Source organism: Choloepus didactylus, chromosome 16 (assembly GCF_015220235.1).
Source record: "Choloepus didactylus isolate mChoDid1 chromosome 16, mChoDid1.pri, whole genome shotgun sequence".
Taxonomy (NCBI): Eukaryota; Metazoa; Chordata; class Mammalia; order Pilosa; family Megalonychidae; genus Choloepus; species Choloepus didactylus.
Window position 1 is genome coordinate 32,048,529 of NC_051322.1, and position 21,837 is coordinate 32,070,365.

General features: G+C 48.4%; 1 protein-coding gene across 4 annotated transcripts in view; it reads right to left on the reverse strand.

The window, feature by feature from the left end:
• CTIF (cap binding complex dependent translation initiation factor) overlaps positions 1-21,837 on the reverse strand; it is a 320,346-nt gene that overhangs the window by 239,778 nt on the left and 58,731 nt on the right. For 2 of the 4 annotated variants that reach the window (XM_037805809.1, XM_037805808.1), the window contains exons 2-3: positions 13,212-13,418; positions 2,683-2,730 (exon numbers count right to left, since the gene is read on the reverse strand). In XM_037805809.1, the coding sequence (XP_037661737.1) occupies positions 2,683-2,730; positions 13,212-13,391 (228 nt within the window). In that variant the 5' untranslated portion in view covers positions 13,392-13,418. The remainder of the gene's footprint in view (positions 1-2,682; positions 2,731-13,211; positions 13,419-21,837) is intronic. The other 2 variants (XM_037805811.1, XM_037805810.1) reach the window with 1 other exon arrangement.

Sequence of the window (21,837 nt, forward strand, 5' to 3'; positions counted from 1 at the left end):
GGAGTAATGAAAATGTTCTAAAAATTGGAAAAAAAAATTAATTGTGCTGATGGATGCACAGCTGTATGATGGTACCACGGGCTTAACTGCCCGTGCACTTTGTGCACTTGGATCTTTGGATAATTGTATGGTATGTGAACAATCTCAATTAAATTAAATTTAAAAAAATGACACTAACGACAGCATCTTATTCATAGAATTATTACGAAGACTAATGAGTTAAAATGTGAGAAACACTTAAATTAGACTCCTTTATTAACTCCTCCTCAACTCTGTTTCAACCTCTTAACTTAGGGCTCAATCTTTGTCCCTCTTCTCTGAACTCACTCCCTGGGCTTAAAATACCATCCACACGCTAAGTACAAATACAGGTCTCCAACTCAGTCCCCTCCTCTGAATGCCACCTTTGCACATTTAACCAATGTCTCCGCTAAGACACCGGATACTATCTTAAAGCATTTGTGTCTAAAACTGAACCCTTGATCTTTGCTCCCCAAAGCTGCTCTCCTGGAGTCTTCTGCCTCTCAGTTCTGGCAAATCTATCCTTCTGGTTGCTCAGGCCAAATTCCTCAGGGTCATTCATTAGAAATTCATGTTGTCTGTACCTTCAAGGTGTATCTAGCATCCGACTGCTTCTCATCACCTCCGCAGCGCCCTCACTGGCCCAAGTCACCCTCACCCCTGACCTGCACCCATGAAATAGCCTCCTGGTCTTCCTGCCTCATCTCAATACGGCATCCAGAGGGATCCTATTTAAACTTTCTTTGCTCCAAACCTTCCAGATCATCCTGCGTCATTTAGAAAGAGCCAGCATCCTCACCAGGGCCTACACAACCCTACAGGCTCAACCCCTACCCTCCCCGTTGCTCACCCTGCCCCAGCCAGCTGGCCTTGCTGCTGTTCCCTGAAGCCAGGCCCGCTCGCCCCAGCAGAGCTTGGCACCTGCCATTCCCCTGCCTGGCACACTCCCTCCAAATGGACTCAATCACTTACCCCCTTTCAATCCTGGTTCGAATGTCCCCTTCTATATCCTTGTTCTCAGGAAATGTACATGGAATTATTAAGTGTTCAAGGAACATGATGTACATACCTACTCTCAAATGTTTAAAAGATAGATATAGATACTTAGATGAGGAAAAATAGAGAGACAAAGAACGATATGGTAAATGTAGCCAAAGGGTAAAAGTTGGTGGCCCTGGGTATCTGGGTGGGGGGTACGTTGGAGTTGTCTGTATGGGTTTTGTATTGTTTTCGCAACTGTCCTGTAAGTTTGAAGTTATTTCAAAATAAAAGGTGTTGTTGTTTTTTTTTAAAACAACTATCTACAAAAAGTCTCCCAATTGGAGTAACTTTGCTAAGTTTTCGCTGTGAACATCAACCAATATTTATTGATTCTATAGATCCCTGCTGTTGGGTTTTGCTAAACTGGGCTTGTCTTTCAAAAAAAAAAAAAAAGCCCCCTTCTAAATGAGCCCCCCTGGACAGCCCAGCACCCCGCTCCACTCCTGCTCGCCTTCCTGCCTCAGGCTCATCACCTTCTGACAACCTGCTTACTTCTTTGTTTACGCTGTTTTTCCTAACCAAAAAGAAAACACTACAAGGATGGGGATCATGGTCGAGTCTGTTTACAATTGTCCCCAGAGCCCAGGACAGAGCGTGAATGAATAAAATGATAGCTCCAATTGTTTTAACTATTTAGCCAAGAGTAACTGGCAGAATAAGAGGCAATCGAAATAATTATACTTGATGCTAAAAACCACCAAACAATGTCTATGAGATCATGCTAAATAAAAAGGCAAGCTAAAAATTATATGTATGCTATAAGTGCAACTTTGCAAAAGGTATATAAATAAAAATAAAATACACAAAAATTACATTAGTTCTTGTCAAAAGATTATGACAGATTGCTTTCTATTTTCCAGTTATCTTTGTTTTCCCAACTGTTGCTTTTAAAATAAAATAAAGTAAAATTTTAACCTACTGAAAAAAGAAAAGGACTAGTAACCTGATTAAAAAGTACTCAACCTCAGGAGAAATCAAGGAAATGCAAATTAAAAAGTCAAGAGAATGTTAATCCCAATACACTGGTAGTGGCGTGAGTGATGGAACAGCCATCTTGGAGAGCAATCTGGCAACAGCTATTAAAATAATTCCACTTCTCAGCATCTACCCTAAAGAAACACATGCATATATGCAGAGGAAGGCATGCTCAACAGTATGCACTAAAGTACTGTCTGTAAATTTAGAAACAACCTGAAAGTCCGTCAGTAGATGTACAGCTAAATAAACTATACTATGGATTTCTGTGCAGCTGTTAATGGAACACAGCCGATACGCAAACCTGGAAGAATCCCAACGGCATATTGTTAATTATTGAGCAATATACTCACTGGCTATGATAAATGATTTTGAAATAATATATTTCTTTAAGTCATAGATAGGTCTGTAAATGCATTTAAAAAGATGAAGTTAACTCACCAATCTGATGGGAAGTAGGGATAAGGTAGTGGAATGAGGTGGTAGCTAAGGGAGATTTTATTGTTTAATATCTGAGTCTTGTGAACAATGAGAGTGCATTTATATAGGACTTGTATAATTAAAAACAAATTGTTTTTTAAAATAAGGGGAAAAATTAAATGACTCCTCCATGCTCAACCACCCACAGTCCTCCTGAAAACTCACTTCTTCTGTTAAGCCTCTCAGGGCTGGTCCACCATTGAGCACTTCCTCCTAAGAGTGAAGACGGCAGGGAAAGCAGATTTCAAGGGCAGGAGAAAATGAAGAGATGCAGGGAAAGGGGGATGAGTAAATGGTGAACAGGAAAGGCAAAAAGAAAGGAAAAACACGAAGGAAAAGAGAGAGAAAAGCATGTTAGAAAGAGACTGCAAACCAATCTGAATACTCTCCTCCCATCCCATTTTTCTGTACTGAGTCTCTCCTCAAAAGGCCACTGCATTTTAGACAAAACCCAGGACTTCCAAGTGCCAGGCAGCAAATACCATCTTTGCTCTTACTGGCTCGTAATTTGACCTATTAATGAGAATTTGTTGGAAAAAACGCCTTCATTGAATGTACCTGCACTTCACAATGTCCCTACATTCTACCCTTCTGAGAGACAGTCTTACAGGAGACCTGAGGCAGCTAGCCATGGAGAGGTGGAGAACGGAAATGAGCTTGGCGATTGTGGTTCTCAACCCCAGCTGGGCAACTGAGTCACACAGGGGAGGGGCACTTACAAAAATGCCAAAGCTCAGGTCCCAATTCTGTCAAATGAATTTATGGGTGTGGGAAAAGTACATCAGTGGGACTGATATGTGTAGCCAGAGTTTGCAAACACTACTTTCCAGCTTTCTGATGATCTACGAGATCATCCATGATCATCAGAGGAGTTGACCCTTTCCCCACTGCTAACACCCTAATCTCTTCCACAAAAGGCTAATGGTCAATGAGATTCGGAGTCTGAATTCTCTTTCCATGGGGGAAAACATATTCAGCACTCAACATCCTCCCAGTCACAGCTCACACCCAGCAGGGAACCGGGAGAGGTAGATGGGGAGAGGGCACCAGGGCCCAGCTCAGCCCCAGAGCAGGGGGTTCTGGCCATTTTCCATCTCTGGACCTCAATCTTCCCTTCTACAGAAAAGGGTTAAATCCCCCTCCTCCCAAGGACAGAATGAAGACAACTTTCAGGACGTGCCTCGGGGGACATGGAGATCCCTGGTGAATGGGTGCTCCTGAAATGTCGGGGAAGGGTGTCATTTTAAATATGATATCCTGAAAGTGCTGGAGGACTAAAACATATTCTTTTGGCTCATCATCTAAGAAAAAGGATGTGCTCTCTCTCCATCCATCGATCTAACTAAACAGCTCTCTGTCCGCCCATCCATCCATCCGTCTTTCTTTCCAGTTGTTCCCGGGGGAGGGGTGGGGAGGACACAACTGTACAGGAATCATGAGGAATTCTCTTCCCGAGTGTCCTACTGTCATCTCTCAAATCCTAAAAATTTACTTCACCAACTGCAGAACAGTCTTCTCTGCTCCTTTGAGTTTTCTCAAGGTTTCTTAACAATTTTCCTCTCCCAGTAACATCAAAACAATACCTCAGATAGGCAGACAGAGTCATTCTCTGAGAGTATTTGCAGTGGGGTGGGGTGCGTTTCACTTAAAATAGTCAGAAAATTAAATAAAAGCAAGAAAAAGTGCTTTAGCACCAAAAAGGTTTCCCATAAAGCTGTGTCAATAAAGATTGTCTTTTAAAAGAAGTTCTTATTTGGGCACAACTATATCGCAGGCCCTACTTGAAGTTGGCCACAGCTGCCCTCTCTTCCAAAGTCAGCAGGACAGGTGTATCTGTGTGTGTCGCTGTAAGTGTGTGTGTGTGTGTCTGGGTGTCTGTGTGAGTGTGTCTGTGGAGGGGGGCAAGCAGGGCTGAAATGTGCCCCCTCTGCCAGCAGTAGACAAGCAGGACCCAGAACTCTGAACTCAGCATGTGTTTGCTTTCTTCCAGGGAACTGCAGAAAGTTTAAGGAAAGTATCCAAATGTTATAAATGGCGGCATTTTCCACCCTCTGCCCCACAACAAAAAGCAGGAAAGCCCTTCCAGAGTCCAGATGTGGGCAGCCAGGGTGGGTCAGCCGTGAGCTGAGCCGGAAGGCCCCGGCTGAGGGCACACCTCCACCTGCTCTACCTCCAGAAAGCTTAGTGGTTGCCACATGAGGAGAGGGGGGCTGGGAGGGACCCTCCTTTCAAAATTATCCCCCCATGTCTGCTGTGGGAGCAGAGGTTCTACCATTAACAAAGCATTCCTCTGGGGAAGCGTCCCGGCTTCCTTGGACCTTCCTTTGGGGAGAGCTCATTTCACCAGGAGCAAATTATGAAGGATTCCACAAGCCAGATAGCGCCAGGCCAGCCCCCCGTGCCAGTCCACACGGACGCTCCGGGGAAGTCAGCTCCGGGACCCTTACAGGCATCTGCCGGAGATGGTTCACTCAGCTCCCCTATTTCCTGCTCTTTCATTTGGAAATCTATTCTGACTCTCACCTTCCATCTCTAGTTATGATATTGTTAACTGCAAGGATAGTTTAAAGGAAGAAACAAAGTTATGCAAATAAATTAACACATCATCAGATCACACACACCCCCACCCTCACCCTCTTCCTTGCCATCATTGGTAGATGACCTGGTCACCTTCCTGGTCCCTGATTACTACAACACTTTCTCCTGGACCACTGCCACCCTCTCCAACATTCATTTTTTCTTCCTTGATGATTTCAGTAACCATGAAGATGGTCCCCATGCCCTGCACTCCCATCCCATGAGCCCCTCCTCCCGGATGTCTCTCTCTGCCCTTTTCACCCCCATGGTCACACCCAGTCCTTTCAGTGTCAGTGACTGTATTCCCTCCACCCCCCAACTCCAAGCATCCCACTCTTGCATACCCCTGCTGTCTTTCCAGCTCACTCCCTCTAGCACCAATTCAACGGCATCTCCAATCCATCGATCCTACCCCCTTCACCGTCCTCCACCTGCCTCGTGTCCTCACTTCCCTCCTTACCTGGCTCAGTGTCCAGGGTACATCACTGTCATCATTGCCCCATCTCCCTCACCCTCTCTGCCTCCACGGTACTCACCTGAAGAAACCTCAGTCCTCAGTAAATTCAACTTCCTAAATGTATACCTGCCCCAACGTGGCTGAAAGTAGCTAGAGAAAAACCCAGGTGTGGGTTGCAGGTGTCATTTAAAATGCAGGACCACACACCTGGCCATTCCCTCCCGGTACTCTGGATAGGCTGCCTGGGCCCCAAGCTAAGGCCAAGCCCTCCTACCACCTGGGCTCTAGACCCCAGCAACTGTCACCTACAAGGACATTGCTCCAGCCAGTCCCCACTCCCCTGCATCATTCCCATCGACACACAAGGACCTCCCCACTCCTATCACTCTCCTGCCCTAAACTCCTCCAAACGCTTGCTTTCTGGAACCAACGCCAGTCGCTGTCACCCACACTGCTCCAATGAAACTGCTCCGGTCAGGATCACCAGTGACCCCCATGCCCCTGCTCAATCAGGTTTATCTCAGTCCTGATCTTACCTGACCTGTCAGCAGAATTCAATGCAGTTAACACCCACCCCTTCTCTGCAATGTCTCTCCCTCAGATTCCAGCACTCCCCACCTTCCTGGCTCCCCTTCTCCCTCACTGGCAGCTCCTTCCTGGTCTTTTTGCTGGTTCCTCCTCACATCCTATTATGGGTTGAATTGTGTTCCCCAAAAAGATAGGTGAAGTCTCAACCCCAGTACCTGTAGATGTGACCGTATTTGGAAATGGGATGTTTATAGATGTAATCAACTTAAGTTAAGATGAATTAGGGGAGCCCTTAATTCATCGGGACAGGTGTCCTTATAAGAAGAGAAGAGACGCAGGTGCAGAGGAGACGGCCATGTGACGATGGAGGCAGAGACTGGGTAATGCACACGAGAGCCAAGGGACACCAGGACTGCCAGGGAGCTCCAGAGCCAGGAGGGAGGCACGAACAGGTCCTTCCCTAGAGACCTAGGGGAGTGTGGCTCTGCTGATACCTTGATTTTAGCCCCATAGCGTGCTCATTCTGGACTTCTTACCTCCAGAACTGTGGGATAATAAATTTCTGCTGTTTTTCCCTGGAATTTCAGGTATCTGTGTGTCACCTGAGACTCAGAGCCAGAGTTTGGCAGCTATGAATGTCAGCATTACCCCATACAGCAAATGTTTTAAAAAAGCTGAAAAGGAGTTTAGACTTCTATTAGAGATATGAATGAAGTGGGTCTGGTTAGGACTAAGCAAATCAGACTAAAGGGTCAAGGATGATATTGATGGTGTTTTAAAACTTCAACTTCTGTGTGAGACCAAAGGAAGAGATGTTTACTTGGTCCAAAATCTCTATTTTCTGTAGCACACTAAATAATTTATCTTGTATTAATCAGTTTATTCAAATGCCATACTTACATGGAACGTTGATTAGGAGTGAGGTCTGGTTCGTTTGTGCAGGTTAGTGTGAAGCCCCAATACATCCCTAAGTAATTTGGGCAGAGAATAAAAATGTATTTGTAAAGCCCCCCTGAGGGACTGGGGAAAAATGCAGAAATATTAAACATCCCCACCTGAGAAATTACTGATATTCTCACAAGCATTGGGGACTACCAATTTAGAAGGCCAAGCCCTTGATCTTGGGCTTGCCCTTGTGAAGCTTGTTACTGCAAAGGAGAGGCTAACCCTACTTAAAACTGTGCCTAAGACTCATCCCCAGAAAACCTCTTTTATTGCTCAGATGTGTCCTCTCTCTAAGCCAACTCTGCAGGTAAACTCACTGCCCTTCCCTCTATGTGGGACATGACTTCCAGGAGTGTAAATCTTCCTGGCAACATGGGATATGACTCCCGGAGATGAGCCTGGACCCAGCATCATGGGATTGAGAAAGCCTGCTGGGCCAAAAAGGGGAAGAGAAATGAAACAAAGTAAAGTTTCAGGGGCTAAGAGATTTCAAATGGAGTCAAGAGGTCATTCTGGAGGTTATTCTTATGCGTTATATAGATTTCCCTTTTTAGTTTTTAGTGTATTAGAATAACTAGAAGGAAATATCTGAAACTGTTGAACTGCAACACAGTAGCCTTGATTCTTAAAGATGATCGTATAACTATATAGCGTACACTGTGTGACCACGTGACTGTGAAAACCTTGTGGCTCACATTCCCTTTATACAGTGTATGGACAGATGAGTAGAAAAAATGGGGACAAAAATTAAATGAATAATAGGGGTGATGGGGGGGTGGGATGTTTAGGGTGTTCTCCTTTACTTGTATTTTTATTCTTATTTTTATTTATTTATTTATTTTCTTGGAGTAATAAAAATGTTCAAAAATTGATTGTGGTGAATGGAAGAAGATGGCGGCATAGAGAGGAGTGGAAGTTAGCTATTCCCCCGGGAACAGCTAATAAACAACCAGGAACAACTAGTAAATAATCTGGAATAACTGCTGGGGGACAGTTATTCCCAACCTGGATTGGGAGGAATGCCTGAGATCGCAGCACAAAATCTGTAAGTAAAAACTGTGGACACGAGCCGGGAGCCCCCTCCCCCCATGGCAGCCCAAACTGCAAAACCTCACTGTCATAGACAGCAGCACTCTCTGAACAAGCAAATATACTTCAGTCCAGCTCCAAATGGGGTTTTAATTAACAAATGTGGACAGCTCAATACAAGCTACAAATCCCCAACAAGCAGACATAGGCTTTTAGTGACAACTGACCTTAAAGAGCCAGAAGACTTCTCCGTCCTGAGAGGGGAAGCCCAGAGGACCAGGTGCTACCTCTGGCCAACAGGGGTGGGGAAGGGTGCGTGGACTGCCCCTAAAGAGGGCTTTCTGTCCCTTTTTCTCTCTCTCTCAACCTGAGCAGCTTAGTGGAGAAAGTCTCAGCCATTTTCAGTTCACAGATCTCTGACCCAGACAAGGGTGGAGATAGCAGACTCAGAGAGACAAAGAACCTATTTAAATGCAGATGATAACTTCCTAGGGGGTGTATCTTCCCTAAGAGGAAGGAGGTGGTGCCTAGCTCTACTATCCGTCTTCCATTCAGAACCAGACCACAGAGCCTAGGGGAAGACAGATGAAACAGAAACTAAGTGGGCCACACCTCCTTACACCTGTCATTAGCAACAGGCTGACAGGCACCGCCTGCTGGGCAGGTTAGGAAAAGCACAGCGGCTTGAGGCCTCACAGGGTGTATCAATCTTCTAAGACACACCCTCAGGGAAACCTGATACTGAATACTGCCCCATTCTGGGGCCTGAGCCTGTTCTGGTCTGGGAAAACCTGATTGGGGTAACCAAGGAAACTAGATGCCTAGACAACGGAAAACTACAGCCTACACTAAGAAAAACGAAGTTATGGCCCAGTCAAAGGAACAAAGTTACACTTCAACTGAGATACAGGAATTTAAACAACTAATGCTAAATCAATTCAAAATGTTTACGGAAGATATGGCAAAAGAGATGAAGCATATAATGAAAACACTGGGAGTACATAAGGTAGAAATTGAAAGTTCAAAAAAACAACTGGCAGAATCTATGGAAATGAAAGGCACAACACAAGAGATGAAAGACACAATGAAACATACAACAGCAGATCTCAAGAGGCTGAAGAAAACACTCAGGAAAAGAACAAGGCACCTGAAATACTACACACAAAAGAACAGATAGAGAATGGAAAAATACGAGCAATGTCTCAGGGAACTGAATGACAACATGAAACACATAAATGTAGGTGTCATGGGTGTCCCAGAAGGAGAAGGGAAAAGGGGCAGAAACAATATAGTGGAAATAATCAATAAAATTTCCCTTCTCTTAAGACAGACATAAAATTACAGATCCAAGAAGTGCAGCATACCCCAAAGAGAATAGATCTGAATAGACCTATGCCAAGACACTTAATAATCAGATTATCAAATGTCAAAGACAAAGAGAGAATCCTGAAAGCAGCAAGAGAAAAGTGATCCTTCACATACAAAGGAACTTTGATAAGACTATGAGCGGATTTCTCAGTAGAAACCATGGAGGCAAGAAGGAAGTGGTGTGATATATTTAAGATACTGAAAGAGAAAAACGGCCAACCAAGAATCCTATATCCGGCAAAACTGTCCTTCAAATATGAGGGAGAGTTTCAAATACTCTCTGACACACAGACAATGACAGAGTTTGTGAACAAGATATCTGCTCTACCGGAAACACTAAAGGGAGCACTACAGACAGACAGGAAAAGACAGGAGCGAGAGGTTTGGAACACAATCTTGGGTGCTGGTAACACAGCAACGTAAGTACACTGAACAAAAATGACTGTGAGTATGGTTGAAAGAGGAAGGTTAGGAGCATGCGGGACACCAGAAGGAAAGAGAAAAGATAAAGACTGGGACTGTATAACCCACTGAAACCTAGAGTGCTCAACAATTGTGATTAAATGTACAAATATGTTTTTTCATGAGGGAGAACAAATGAATGTCAACCTTGCAAGGTGTTAAAAATAGGGTGATATTGGGGGAAAAATACAACAATGCAAACTAGAGACTATAATTAACAGAAACATTGTATTATGCTTCCTTTAATGTAACAAAGGCAATATTCCAAAGCTAAATGCATATAAGAGGGGGACATAAGGGAGGGGTATGGGACTCATGGCATTGGTGATGTTGTCTGACTCTTTATTCTACTCTAGATTAATGCTATATTTCCTTTTGTTGCTTCCTAGCTGTCATGTTTTTTTTTCTTTTTTTTTTTTCTCTTCTTTTTTCTTTTTCTTTTGTCTCTTTACCTTCTTTGACTCTTCCACTTTCTTTGTGGAATAAATGGAGATATTCTTATATAGATAGTGGTGATGGTGGTGAATACATAAGTAAGTGGCTATAGAGGGAAACATCGATTATTTACCTAGGACAGAATGTATGGTGTGTGAACAAGACCGTCTTAAAAAAAATGGGTTAATGAAGAAAACTTGAGGGCACTATACTGAGTGAAATAAGTCAGACACAAAGAGACAAATATGGCAGGGTCTCACTGATATGAACTAATTATAAAATGTAAACTTGTAGACATGAAATATAAGTTACTAGGATATACAGTGAGGCTAAAGAATGGGTAGCAGTAGCATATTATGAGCAGAATGTTCAACTAGGTTGAACTTAAATGTTTGGAAATGGACAGAGATGACAGTAGCACATTGTGAGAATAACTAACAGTGCTGAATGGTGTATGAATGTAGTGGAAATGGGAAGCTCAGAGTCATGTACGTCACCAGAAGGAAAGCTGGAGGCTAAAATATGGGAATGTATAAAATAGTAAATCTTGTGGTGAGCAATGTCTGTGATTAACTGTACAATTACTAGAAATCTCTCTCACACACTAGAACAAACATATGACACTATAACTAAAAGTTAATAATAGAGGGTTGTATAGGGAAAAAAATTTACCTATTGCAAACTACATACTACAGTTACTAGTATTTTAACATTCTTTCATCAAGAGTAATAAATGTACTATACCAAAACTATAAGTCAATAATGGAAGGGGGGGGTTGCTAGGAGTATGGGAGATTTGAGTTTCCTTTTTTGTCTTTATTTCTTTTCTGGAGTAATGAAAATGTACTAAAAATTGAAAAAAAATTAATTGTGGCGATGGATGCACAAGTGTATGATAGCACCATGGGCAACTGATTATACATTTTTGGATCTCTGGATAATTGTATGGTATGTGAACAATCTCAATAAAAAAACTGTGGTGATGAATGCACAACTATATGATGTTACTGTGAACAACTGACTGTACACTGTGGATTATTGTAGGGTACGTGACTATATCTCAATAAAACGGAATTGAAAAAAAAATTCCTGTTTTTTTTGAGCAGCCTGATTTGTGTTACTTTGTTACAGCAGCCACAGGAAATGAACACAACACATATCCCACCTTTCTAAGTGTTGGAAGAGCCAGGCTCAGCCTTGGACACCTTCTCCACACTGCCCCGTTACCCTCTGACTCATCTGCTCTGACTCTCCTTCTTTCTCTACTCCAGCCACCTTGCTGGGCCTGGAATACTCTTCCACCCCGGCCTTTGCACATGCTGCACCCTCTGCCCAGAATCTTCCTCCCCCAGATGGCTCACTCTTCACCTTTGACCACTCTATCTAAAACTGCAATCCCCTCCCCATGCCTCAGCCCTCCCCACCCTATTTCCTTGCTCGATTTCTCTCACAGCATTTATCACCTACCACTAGAATGTAAGTCCCATGAGGGCAGAGCTTTCTGTCTGTTTTGATCACTCCTGGAGACCCCATCCTACAAGAGCACCAGACACAAGGCTAGGTGTTCAATACATACTTGTACACTGAATGATGGACAAATTATAAGTGTGCATTAATTGTGACCTTAGAACTTCAAGGGCACGAAAGAAAGCATCACATATATTTCCATTTTTCACTCAGGGTAGGTTTCCTCCCCCTGCCTCCTGATGGGGTAGGAAATGAGAACACTGTGAATTTCCCAGGGTGACTCCCAGTCCTGAGTCCCAAGAAAGCCACAGGTTCATTCCAACTTTCTAAAAAGCTGGGGATCTTCTCCCCACCCAGAAAGCAAACTTGCTTCAGCTTTTCTCCAATGCAGGCAGCCAAGTGGCTCACCCACTACTAGAAAGGGGAGTCCCAGGCTCAGGAGGGGAAGGCAAGGACAAGAGGTGGACACCTGGGACCCTGACCCAAACAAGAGAGAAGACTCTCAGGGTGTCTCCTTGTGACAGAAACACATTGTTTTCCTGTAGCTCTTGTAGCTCTTATCTCCTTGGACCTTCCAACATTCCTGAGGAAGCAGGAGAGGCATAGGAATCTCCAACAGCCAGATGGAAAAACTAAGCCTTGCAGATAGGGAAGGATTTGCCCAAGGTCATACAGGCAGCTAATAGCAACTTTGGAACAAACTCTTGACCAAATATGAACTCAGGAATTACAGTATTAGGCAAAGGTACATACGGTATGGTCCCTGTGTTTGGTGGGTTCCTACTATTCAAGAGAACTCAAGACTTCCAAATCTTGACCCACAATTGTTCCACCAAGTTCACCTTACACCCAAGGCCCGGGCGGCCACAGACTGATCCTGGAGGGGGCAAGACCAACCCAAAGTTGACCAGAAAGCCCCACTCATCTAACTATGCCAGGAACCCAGAACCCTGGATGAGCTGCCTGAGACTCACTGCTTTGGCTGCCAACCACTGCCTGTATTTGAAGACAATGAAAATATTCACAAGCTGTAGCCTTTTGACTATGGGTATTCTGGATAAGCCACAAACTAGCTCTCTTCTAGAGCATGAGACTGCTGAGGACAGGGAACAGTAGGTGCTCAATTAATCTGTGTGCAATGAATTGTGATCTGGCTAGACCTCAGCTGCCCAGTGAGGTGGAAGAAGTAGAGGGGGTCAGAGGCGCTGCATGTGCACAGCCAGGGTGCTTTCTGCCTGGATCCCAAACCTCACCTAGAAGGATTCTGAGTGCTCTGTCGGGTGGGACCATCCAAACTGGCACTGTGGGACCAGATGCCCAGAAGCTGCCTGGAATTTGGGTCCCCTTTATCTCCTGCTGTGAGTGTGCCAACACCTCACGCCTGCCCAGCCCTGGCCCCTCTCTCATTCCTCGGGCCTTTGCTTACCTGGGAGACGTGCGACTGTGTCTTCTCACTCTCGCCGTCCCCCTCTGTCTTGTCAGCCAGCAGCCCCTGCACCTGGTACTCGAGCACATAGCTGTCAATGAAGCGCTCCAGCTCCTCGATCTCCTGGGAGCGGCTGCTCCCAGCCTCGGAGGAGGCCGAGGCCGCTGAGGAGTTTTCCATCCTCCAGCTCAGAAGCCTGGGACAAGGCTGTTGGGAAGAGAACAGATGGGCTCCGTGAACAGCTGCTGGAGGCAGGAGAGCACCTCCCAGTTGGGAATCTGCTCCTGGCAGCATTTTCTCATCCATCACATTTTGTTCTCCCAACAACCATGAGCAGGAGGTGGAGTGCCAGCTCACCCTTAGTGGAAAGAATCTGTACATGATGGACACCGCTGTTCAGATGCTGTGACTCTCACCAGATGGAGAGGAAAACTGAGGCCCAGAGAAGGCAGATAGCTTGCCTAATCAGCCAACACAGTAACCTGTGGCAATGTTAGGCCCTCCCACCTCAGAAAAGGTGGAAGGTAGACCCAGCCTAATGCTCAAGCCCCATTTCCCAACTTGGATTTAACAAAACTTCCCACAAAGCAGAACAAAAGAGACCATAACTTTTGTGTCCCTGACCAAAGCATTAGAATGTGCAGGGGGTCCTCAGAACCTGTGGCCTCCAGAAAATATATCCTTTTAAAAAGCCATTTTTCTTGGGTCACCAGACTATCCCCTAAAGTAGTTGAAGCCTACAGGCCTTAAGTTATAAGCTGAATACTGCAACCCTGTTATGGTACAGAGGCTCCTGGCACTCTGACCATTTTCAGTCTGTAGGAATGGCTGGCTTTAATGAAATGGTGTGAAAAGCCCAGTGGCTATCTGTGCAGCATGGCTGGGCGTGGACACCTGCCTGGCTGCTCTCTGTAGAAGCAGGACCACCCTGTGTGCCTCCCGGCCTCTCTCTGGGCAGCCCAGCATAATGTGGCCACTGAAGTCCACTGACAGAAATGCTGTGCCTCCCTGCCCAGACTGGGGTGACACAGCTCCAGTGGGAGCTTCTTATCTGCCCAACTGGGCTGCAAGTCCTGGAGGGCTGGGCATGTGCCATGCCGATCAGCGGGGGGACCCTGGGTGGATAGCCTTAGTTGGAAGGGAGCAATAAGGGTGATGTCCAGAGAATGCTGAAAAAGAGCCAACAGCAGGAAAACTCTGTGCCTGCAACCACTCCCAGGATTCCTGAAAGACTTTAGATCTTATCAAGGGCTTCCTAGCACGCTTGCCAGGTACAGTCAGAAGACTAGGTTTTGCAGGAACCAGACGCAGAGCAGTTTCCAGGAGGATCAGGTACCAGGCTCTGCAGGCAGCAGCAGCCTTGCTCCACTCTCTTGGGGCTCTCCTGGGCATGGCTGGGTCTCTCTCGAGGCACAAGGTACCCCGTGAGGGAGCCCGGGTAGGAAAATCATCCCCAAACTCACACTGGCTCTCTGAGGAAAGGGACAGGTATTGAGACGCAGCCGAAAACTGCAGAACTATGGTGCCCAGAGGAAAAAAGAGTACTCCCCTGCTGGTTACTTGTCCTGAACCCGACGGTGTCCTCACGTCCCCTCGGCCCCCCTCCTACGCAGTGAAACCTGACAGCGCCTCACCCCAGCTGCCCTGAGTACCTTCTGCTGGGGCTCCTCTGACACAGGCCGTGAGAGGCTGCAGGAACCCACCTGGCCCGCAGGTAGCTGCAGGTGCAGGTGTGAGGAGTTAACATTCCAGGGAGCACACTTGACAGGGGTGAACACACCCCTCTTTGGTGTCTCACGTGACAATTTGGAGGCACATTCTACATGGCCCCCCAGTAGGTCCCTGAAGGACTGAGCCCCAGTTGCTCACAGTGTGGCCAAATCCATGACACCCCTCACTTGGCATTCCCTCTGTCCCTCTCCCAGGGACGCCTGGTCTTGGAGTATTTCCCCAAATAAATGGCCAGCACGTGCACCCATGACTCGGGTTCTGCTTTCCGAGGGCGAGCCAGGCTGATACATCATTTCTTCCCAAGTGTGAACTGAGAGCCCCCCTCCTTCAGCTGGAGGGGCCCTGAATTTTTACCCCTTTTACAAGTGCTGTCCTTGTCTCCTGCCGGGACCATCTGCACAACCCCCAGCTGGGGAGCTCATCAGGCCCCTCCCCACCTTTTTGAAGATAAGAAACTTGAACAGAGCTGAACTTTCAGCCTTGCGGATGCGTGGGGAGCAGGGTGCCCTCCCCAAGTCCTTGTTTGGCTGCCTTGCTTGGGAGTTTCCTCCTGGCTCAGTTTCTCACTGTAAGAACAGGAAGGGAAATCCCGGAACAGCTGGGCTACTGGCTAAGCCAAGAGCCAGAGAAGAGGGGCTTGAGTTTTAATCATCAGCGAAAGTCAAGGAGGAGGACGGGCCTGGAGGGAGAAGAAGAAAGAGGAGAAAGAGTAGAAGGAGGCAGAGAGACTGCTCTGGCTGTGACCGTGCAGGGTGCAGGTGCCGTGCAGAGCGGGGGCCCTTCTCCCAGGAACAGCCTCTGGGTTGTCCCCTCCCTGCTGCGCCTCTCCGCGCCCTGGCCCCGCTTCCTGCCAGGTGATGGATGAGAGGGACAAAAAGGTGAGGCAGCCGGTGTAGGGAAAGCGCTGAGGCCGCACTGTGCCAGGAAGGGAAGGGGCGGGCGGCCCTGAGCCTGCAGGGGGGCGGCAGGTGGCTGAGCAGGCAGAGCTGGATGGATGGCCGGGGAGGTGGCTGCAGAGGGGCTGGCCGGGAGAGCCCCTTGGGCCCTGCTTCCCAGAGATGACTCACAGTCGGGCACTGCAACTTACCAAGCTGCTAAGCCCAACTATTTTTAAGGTCAGGAGAAAGAAAAAAAAAAAAAAAAACCAGGCCCAGGGTTCCTTGATGAAAACGCCCCTTTCCCCACCCTCGTTCCCCACCCTCCAGACCCACAGGAACCCTCCCTTGTGGCTCCCGCCCAGAGCTGTGCAGCCTCCTTAGAAAACCAGCGCCCAGTGAAGGTGCGTCTGCTGCCACCCACGAGGCTCCTTCGGGGACTGGGGATCTGGAGGACAAGGTTAAGGTGGACACCCTTGAATACCCCACGGGCCAGAGACAACTCGCAGCCACCCAGCAGCCTGGCCCACCCACCTGGTGATGAGTGGGATTAGGACAGTGAGTGTAGCTGATCCCTGTAGGAGCAGCTGGGCATTAGGGGGTGTGCCAGTTTGAATGTATTATGCCCCCAAAACGCCATTATCTTTGATGCAATCTTTTGTGGGCAGACATATTAGTGTTGATTAGATTGTAATTCTTTGATTGTTTCCATGGAGATGCGACCTGCCCAACTGCAGGTGATAATTCCGATTAGATCATTTCTATGGAAGCATGGCCCCACCCATTCAGCATAGGCCTTGATTAGTTCACTGCAGCCCCATAAAAGCTCAGACAGAAGAAGCGAGCTTGCTACAGCCAAGAGGGACGCTTTGAAGAATGCACAGGAGCTGAGAGAGGAGCTGCAGATGAGAGACAGTTTGAAGATGGTCATTGAAAGCAGACTCTTGCTCCAGAGAAGTTAAGAGAGGACAAATGGCCCAAGAGCAACTGAGAATGACATTTTGAAGAGGAGCTGTGGCCTAGAGAGGAACGTCCTGGGAGGAAGCCATTTTGAAACCAGAACTTTGGAGCAGACGCCAGCCATGTGCCTTCCCAGCTAACAGAGGTTTTCTGGACACCATTGGCCATCCTCCAGTGAAGGTACCCGATTGCCGATGTGTTACCTTGGACACTTTATGACCTTAAGACTGTAACTGTGTAATCAAATAAACCCCCTTTTATAAAAGCCAATCCATTTCTGGTATTTTGCATTCCAGCAGCATTAGCAAACTACAACAGGGGGATTTCCTCCTTCCCCCGTCCATTCCCAGGGATGAACCCCATGACCTGCAGTCCCTGAGAGACTCTGCTGTCTGCCTTCCAGCCCTTCTCTGGGAAATCCATCATCCCAGGCCCCAAACGGAGGCAGCACCCGTGTGCCCCCCAGACTCTCAGCACCCAACTCACTCCCGGCACCATGGTTCTTCTGGGACCTCATGGAGGAAAATCTCCTGGCTCTTATTTCCCCCAGCTTTTGGCTGCTGCAAGGGACCCAGCCCCCCTTGGACCCTAGGCCAGCTGCAGGGGAGCAGAAGGGGGCTTGCTTTGAGCTCCTGAGCTCAGGGGCCCTAGGGCCTCTGGGTCTGTCCACCCATTCCAGCCACTCTGCAGAGAGAGGTAGGCACCTCAGCCATGGGTGGGCGGCAGGTCCAGCATGTCACCATGGCTTACCTGGGGTTAAGTCCACCCTTTGCATCCACTGATGTCCACCACGCCTTCCCCATGGCCTGCCTCCCATGCCACCTGGCCCAGCAAAGCCATGCACCCCTAGGACTCCCTCCAGAGACCCTGTTACCCACAAACCCCTCTGCTGCCTGTCTCTGCCCTGGCCCTGGCGTTCCCCTTTCCTCCTGCCCACCTCCATGCAGTGCTAGCCACTGCTACCTGCCACCCAGAGCCTGCAATTGGGGGTTTCTCTTTCCCAGGGCAGGGCCAGTACAGAGGCCACAGTGGCTGGGAGCTTGCAAGAGGAGGGAGGAGAGAGGCACGGCTGCCCAGGAGTGGAGGACACCCACAGCTCTCCCTGAGGAAGAAACCTGTCTGGCTGGCTGCCAGCCCACCCAAGTGGAGCCGTGCTCCCCTCCACCTCCTGCATAAACAGGCCTCTGGAGGAGAGCCTGCCCTTTCCCGGACAATCTGCAGCCCTTACCCTCCAGCTCTTGTCAGGGACGGTCTGATAACTCTTGGACACGTTGGCATTTGCCAAAGAAAAGCAGAATCCAGTGAACGCCCCAAGGTCCCCAACCACTGGGCAGCGGGAAAGTTCAAAAACACCTGGAGCTGGAGCTGACTTTGAAAATCAGCAACATTTACTGTCTCAGGAGTCCAGGCGTCTGGCCTCTAAATGTCTGAACTCCCCAATTCAACCCTTTGTCACTTAAACATCAGACAGGGTTAGCTAGAGAAGTGATTTTTCAAACTGCAAGTCTCAAAGGTTTACTGGGTTATAAAACAAATTTAGTGGGCCGTGATCTCAGCATTAAAAGCATATAAATAATTTGAAAATATCAGTGTGTATTACACATGAACTGTTAGTTTCATGGAAACTGTTTTACTTACCCACAGAAAGATGCATGGAGAATGCATTTCTTTCTGTGGCCCAGGGCAGTGCTTTCCAAACTTTGATGTGCACAGGAATCCCTGGGAATCTTGTTAAAATGCAGATTCTGATTCAGGAGTTCTCGGAGGGGGGTGGGAGTGGGTAATCTGCATTTCTAACAATCTCCAGCTGAGGATGATGGATGTAGCCGCTGGGCAGGGGACTGTCCTTTGAAGCAGCAAAAACCTGGAAAACCTCTAACATTCTTCTAGCCATGATTCAGACATCCCAGCTGGTCTCCAAGGGTGTGGAACCTGCATCACGACCCTCTACCTGTTGGTCGGCTCTGGGGAGGAGAGGCCGCTCCCCTTACACCCCACTCTCTCCAGGCAGGCCCCAAATCATGGCATCATCCTTGCCACTACCAAGCCCCTCTGCGCAGGGCCCTGGACCAGGTCCTTCCAGAGCCTTCACGGAGAAGCAATGGGGCTCAGCTCCTCCCTGCGAAATCTGGTCCAGCGCCTCCCGGCAGGTTACTGCAGACGAGGAAGGCAATGGAGATGCAGTGACATCCTCCCTTCCTCAGCTCTGCCAGCCTCAGGGAGAGGGACCCCGGACACGTGTGGGGAGAGGGCACCCCGCCAGCCTGGGCGGGGGGGATGTACTGCCAGCCCAGCCCAGAATGCCGCTTCCACCCGGGTCCCTCGCTGGACCTCTCGCGGAGGCTGTGGCAGCAGTGTCCCCGGCTCTGTCGAGGCCTCTGAGAGCGGCGGGTGTCTGGGGCAGCCCGGGAGGCCTGGCCCCTGTGGACTCCCCGGACCTTCCCTGTCTCCAGGGCCACAGCAAGGGCCCCTGTCCCCACTGGGCCTCCCAGATCACCCACTGCCTTGGCACCGAGGACAGGTTGCCTGCCATACTTTCTCATCCTTCTCTTATGCTGTAACCTAACTCTTGACCTGCTCCTGAATCTTTTATGGGTTTTTTTTTTTTCTCTTGTCTTGACGAGACTTCATGATCCTTGAGTGTCCCATGCCATCTCATACCTCCCACCGCCCCGAGCCCGGGATGCACGCTGGCCGACCTGCCCAAGGCGCCCCGAGCCCTCCCACGGCCCCCTCCACTCTCCTGCCCTCTGCCCCCAGCCCCTCTCCCTGTTCTTAAAGCTAAAGGGTGCCGGGGTCAGCGTGTCCAAACCCTCTTCCCACCAAGGTCACCCGGGCCCAGAACCAGAACTCCAACCTCTTCCCACCACATCTAGGGGCGCCTGCTGTACACAATCCAAAGCTGTGCAGGGTTACGGGCCTCAGGGTCATCGGCCAGCCACATCCCTGGCTGCAGACAGGCGGCTCCGCACTGCATCTCACTCCTAGACGGGGTAACACAACTGTCATGGGTACCGATTTGGCCAAACCACTTCTTAGCTGAGTGACCGTAAGCAAGTGGCACATCTCCCAGCCTGATTATTCATCTTTAACATGAGCTGGTGATGAAGGTATCCCCCCTTAAGGTGTTGTAAGCCCTCAATTTCAGTGGTGATTTATCATTCAACCTTAGCCAGCCCTGCTATCCCACTCCGTCTCTGTACTGTCCCCTGCCTCCCTGCCCCTCCGTACCGTGTCCTTCAGGGTCCAGCTCTGGGCACCCCTACTCTACAAAGCCCTCCTTGGCCACACAGGCTATCACTGGTCCCTGCTGTCTCTGAATTCCAGTTCTCCACAGGCCCCACCACTCCCTAATGTCTTCCCACTCTGAATTCCATATGCCCTGCTTGGGTCTCAGTCTGATCTCCTGGGTTGCCTTCAGCTCTGCCAACCTGTAGAGGCTGGATTCATAAGGACTCATTTTCTCCCCTCTGTGGGTCCTGCGGTAGATAGAGCAGACCCCATCACAGGCCTGCCAAATGCCTCTAGGTTGACGGACTAAGAGTGAGAATGAACTCAGAGCCTACAAGGAAGACAGGTGAACAGTGCCCTGCTCTGGGCCTTGCAATGCACCTGTGAGATCACTTCAGGTTGAGACCATAGAGCTCCTCCAAGTGCCCCAGCACCCCAGGCCTCCCTTCTCAGGTGACTCTCTCTGCAGTGTCTCTTTTGGGGTAACCAGGGCCCCAGCCAGCACTCTCCCTCCTGGCAACAGCTTCCTGAACTAAAGCCCAGCTGGAGCAGTGACCATACTGAGCTGTTTCTGAGCATCTGATGGGCATCTCAGAAGACCAGGGGGCTCCATAGGGCCTGGCCCTCCACGGGGCTATAACCTGCAGGCCCGTGTGCCTTGGCCTTTACCATCAAGATGCCACGGCTGGGCGGGCAGAGCTGGCTCCCTTGAGGACAGCATCCCTTTGCCTCTCCCCTCTTCATCCTCAAGCTTATAGGAAGTGATTGTGACAGTGAAGAAGAGCAGGATGAAAATGGTCAGAACCAAGAGGGACGGATGATGCGTGATCGCCGTGGACCTCTGTTCCTCGGTGGAACTGAATTCCTTCCTCCCCTCTCTCGTTTCCACCCAGTGAGCTTGTTTTGTCATATGCCACTGGGTTGTTTCCATACCATCACATCTATAAACCAGCTTTAGGATAGTGCCAGACAAACATATGATATCATGGTGTAAAAAAACACACACAGAACACATGCACAAATATTTGTAACATACTGTGACCAAACAGGCCCCATAGATTCAGAGACTAAAACAAACAAAAATAGTTTTTGATGGATAGCTCAAGCCCACCTCCTTCCAGAAGCCGCCCTGACCACTGTGGTCCGCAGGGGCCCCAGCTCTGGGAACACCCTCAGCAACCGCAGGCAGGCCACTCGCCAGCCCTTCAGTCCCTGGACCCCACCACCTTGGATCATTAGCTTTTCCTGACAGTAGCGAGACACAAACCAGAGATTGCAAATGCCCGTTTGTGGGCCCCACATCTGGACCATGGTGTTTTCTTTTTAAAAATATTTCAGCCAACATTTAGAAATTAAATGATTTGTGTAAAAATCTACGTTTCTGGGTTTTTCTGGAAAAACAGGAAGACTTAGCAACCCTGGCTCACCTTCCCACAATGCAACCGTTAGCCAGAGCTAAGCAGTGCTGACCCCTTTAGGATTGCCAGTTCTCCACAGACTCCACCACTCCCTGATGTCTCTGTACCCTGAAGGTCAGGTGTCCACTCTTACATAGGCCCCCTCACTGATATGTTAACTGGCTGTGCCAGTTTGAATGTATTATGTCCCCCCAAACGCCAATATCTTTGATGTAATCTTGTGTGGGCAGATGTATCAGTGTTGATTAGTTTGTAATTCTTTGAGTGTTTCCATGGAGATGTGCCCCACCCAACTGTGGGTGATGACTCTGATTGGATAATTTCCATGGAGGTGTTACCCCACCCATTCAAGGTGGGTCTAAATTAAATCACTGGAGCCATATAGATGAGCTGACATACAGAAGGAACTCA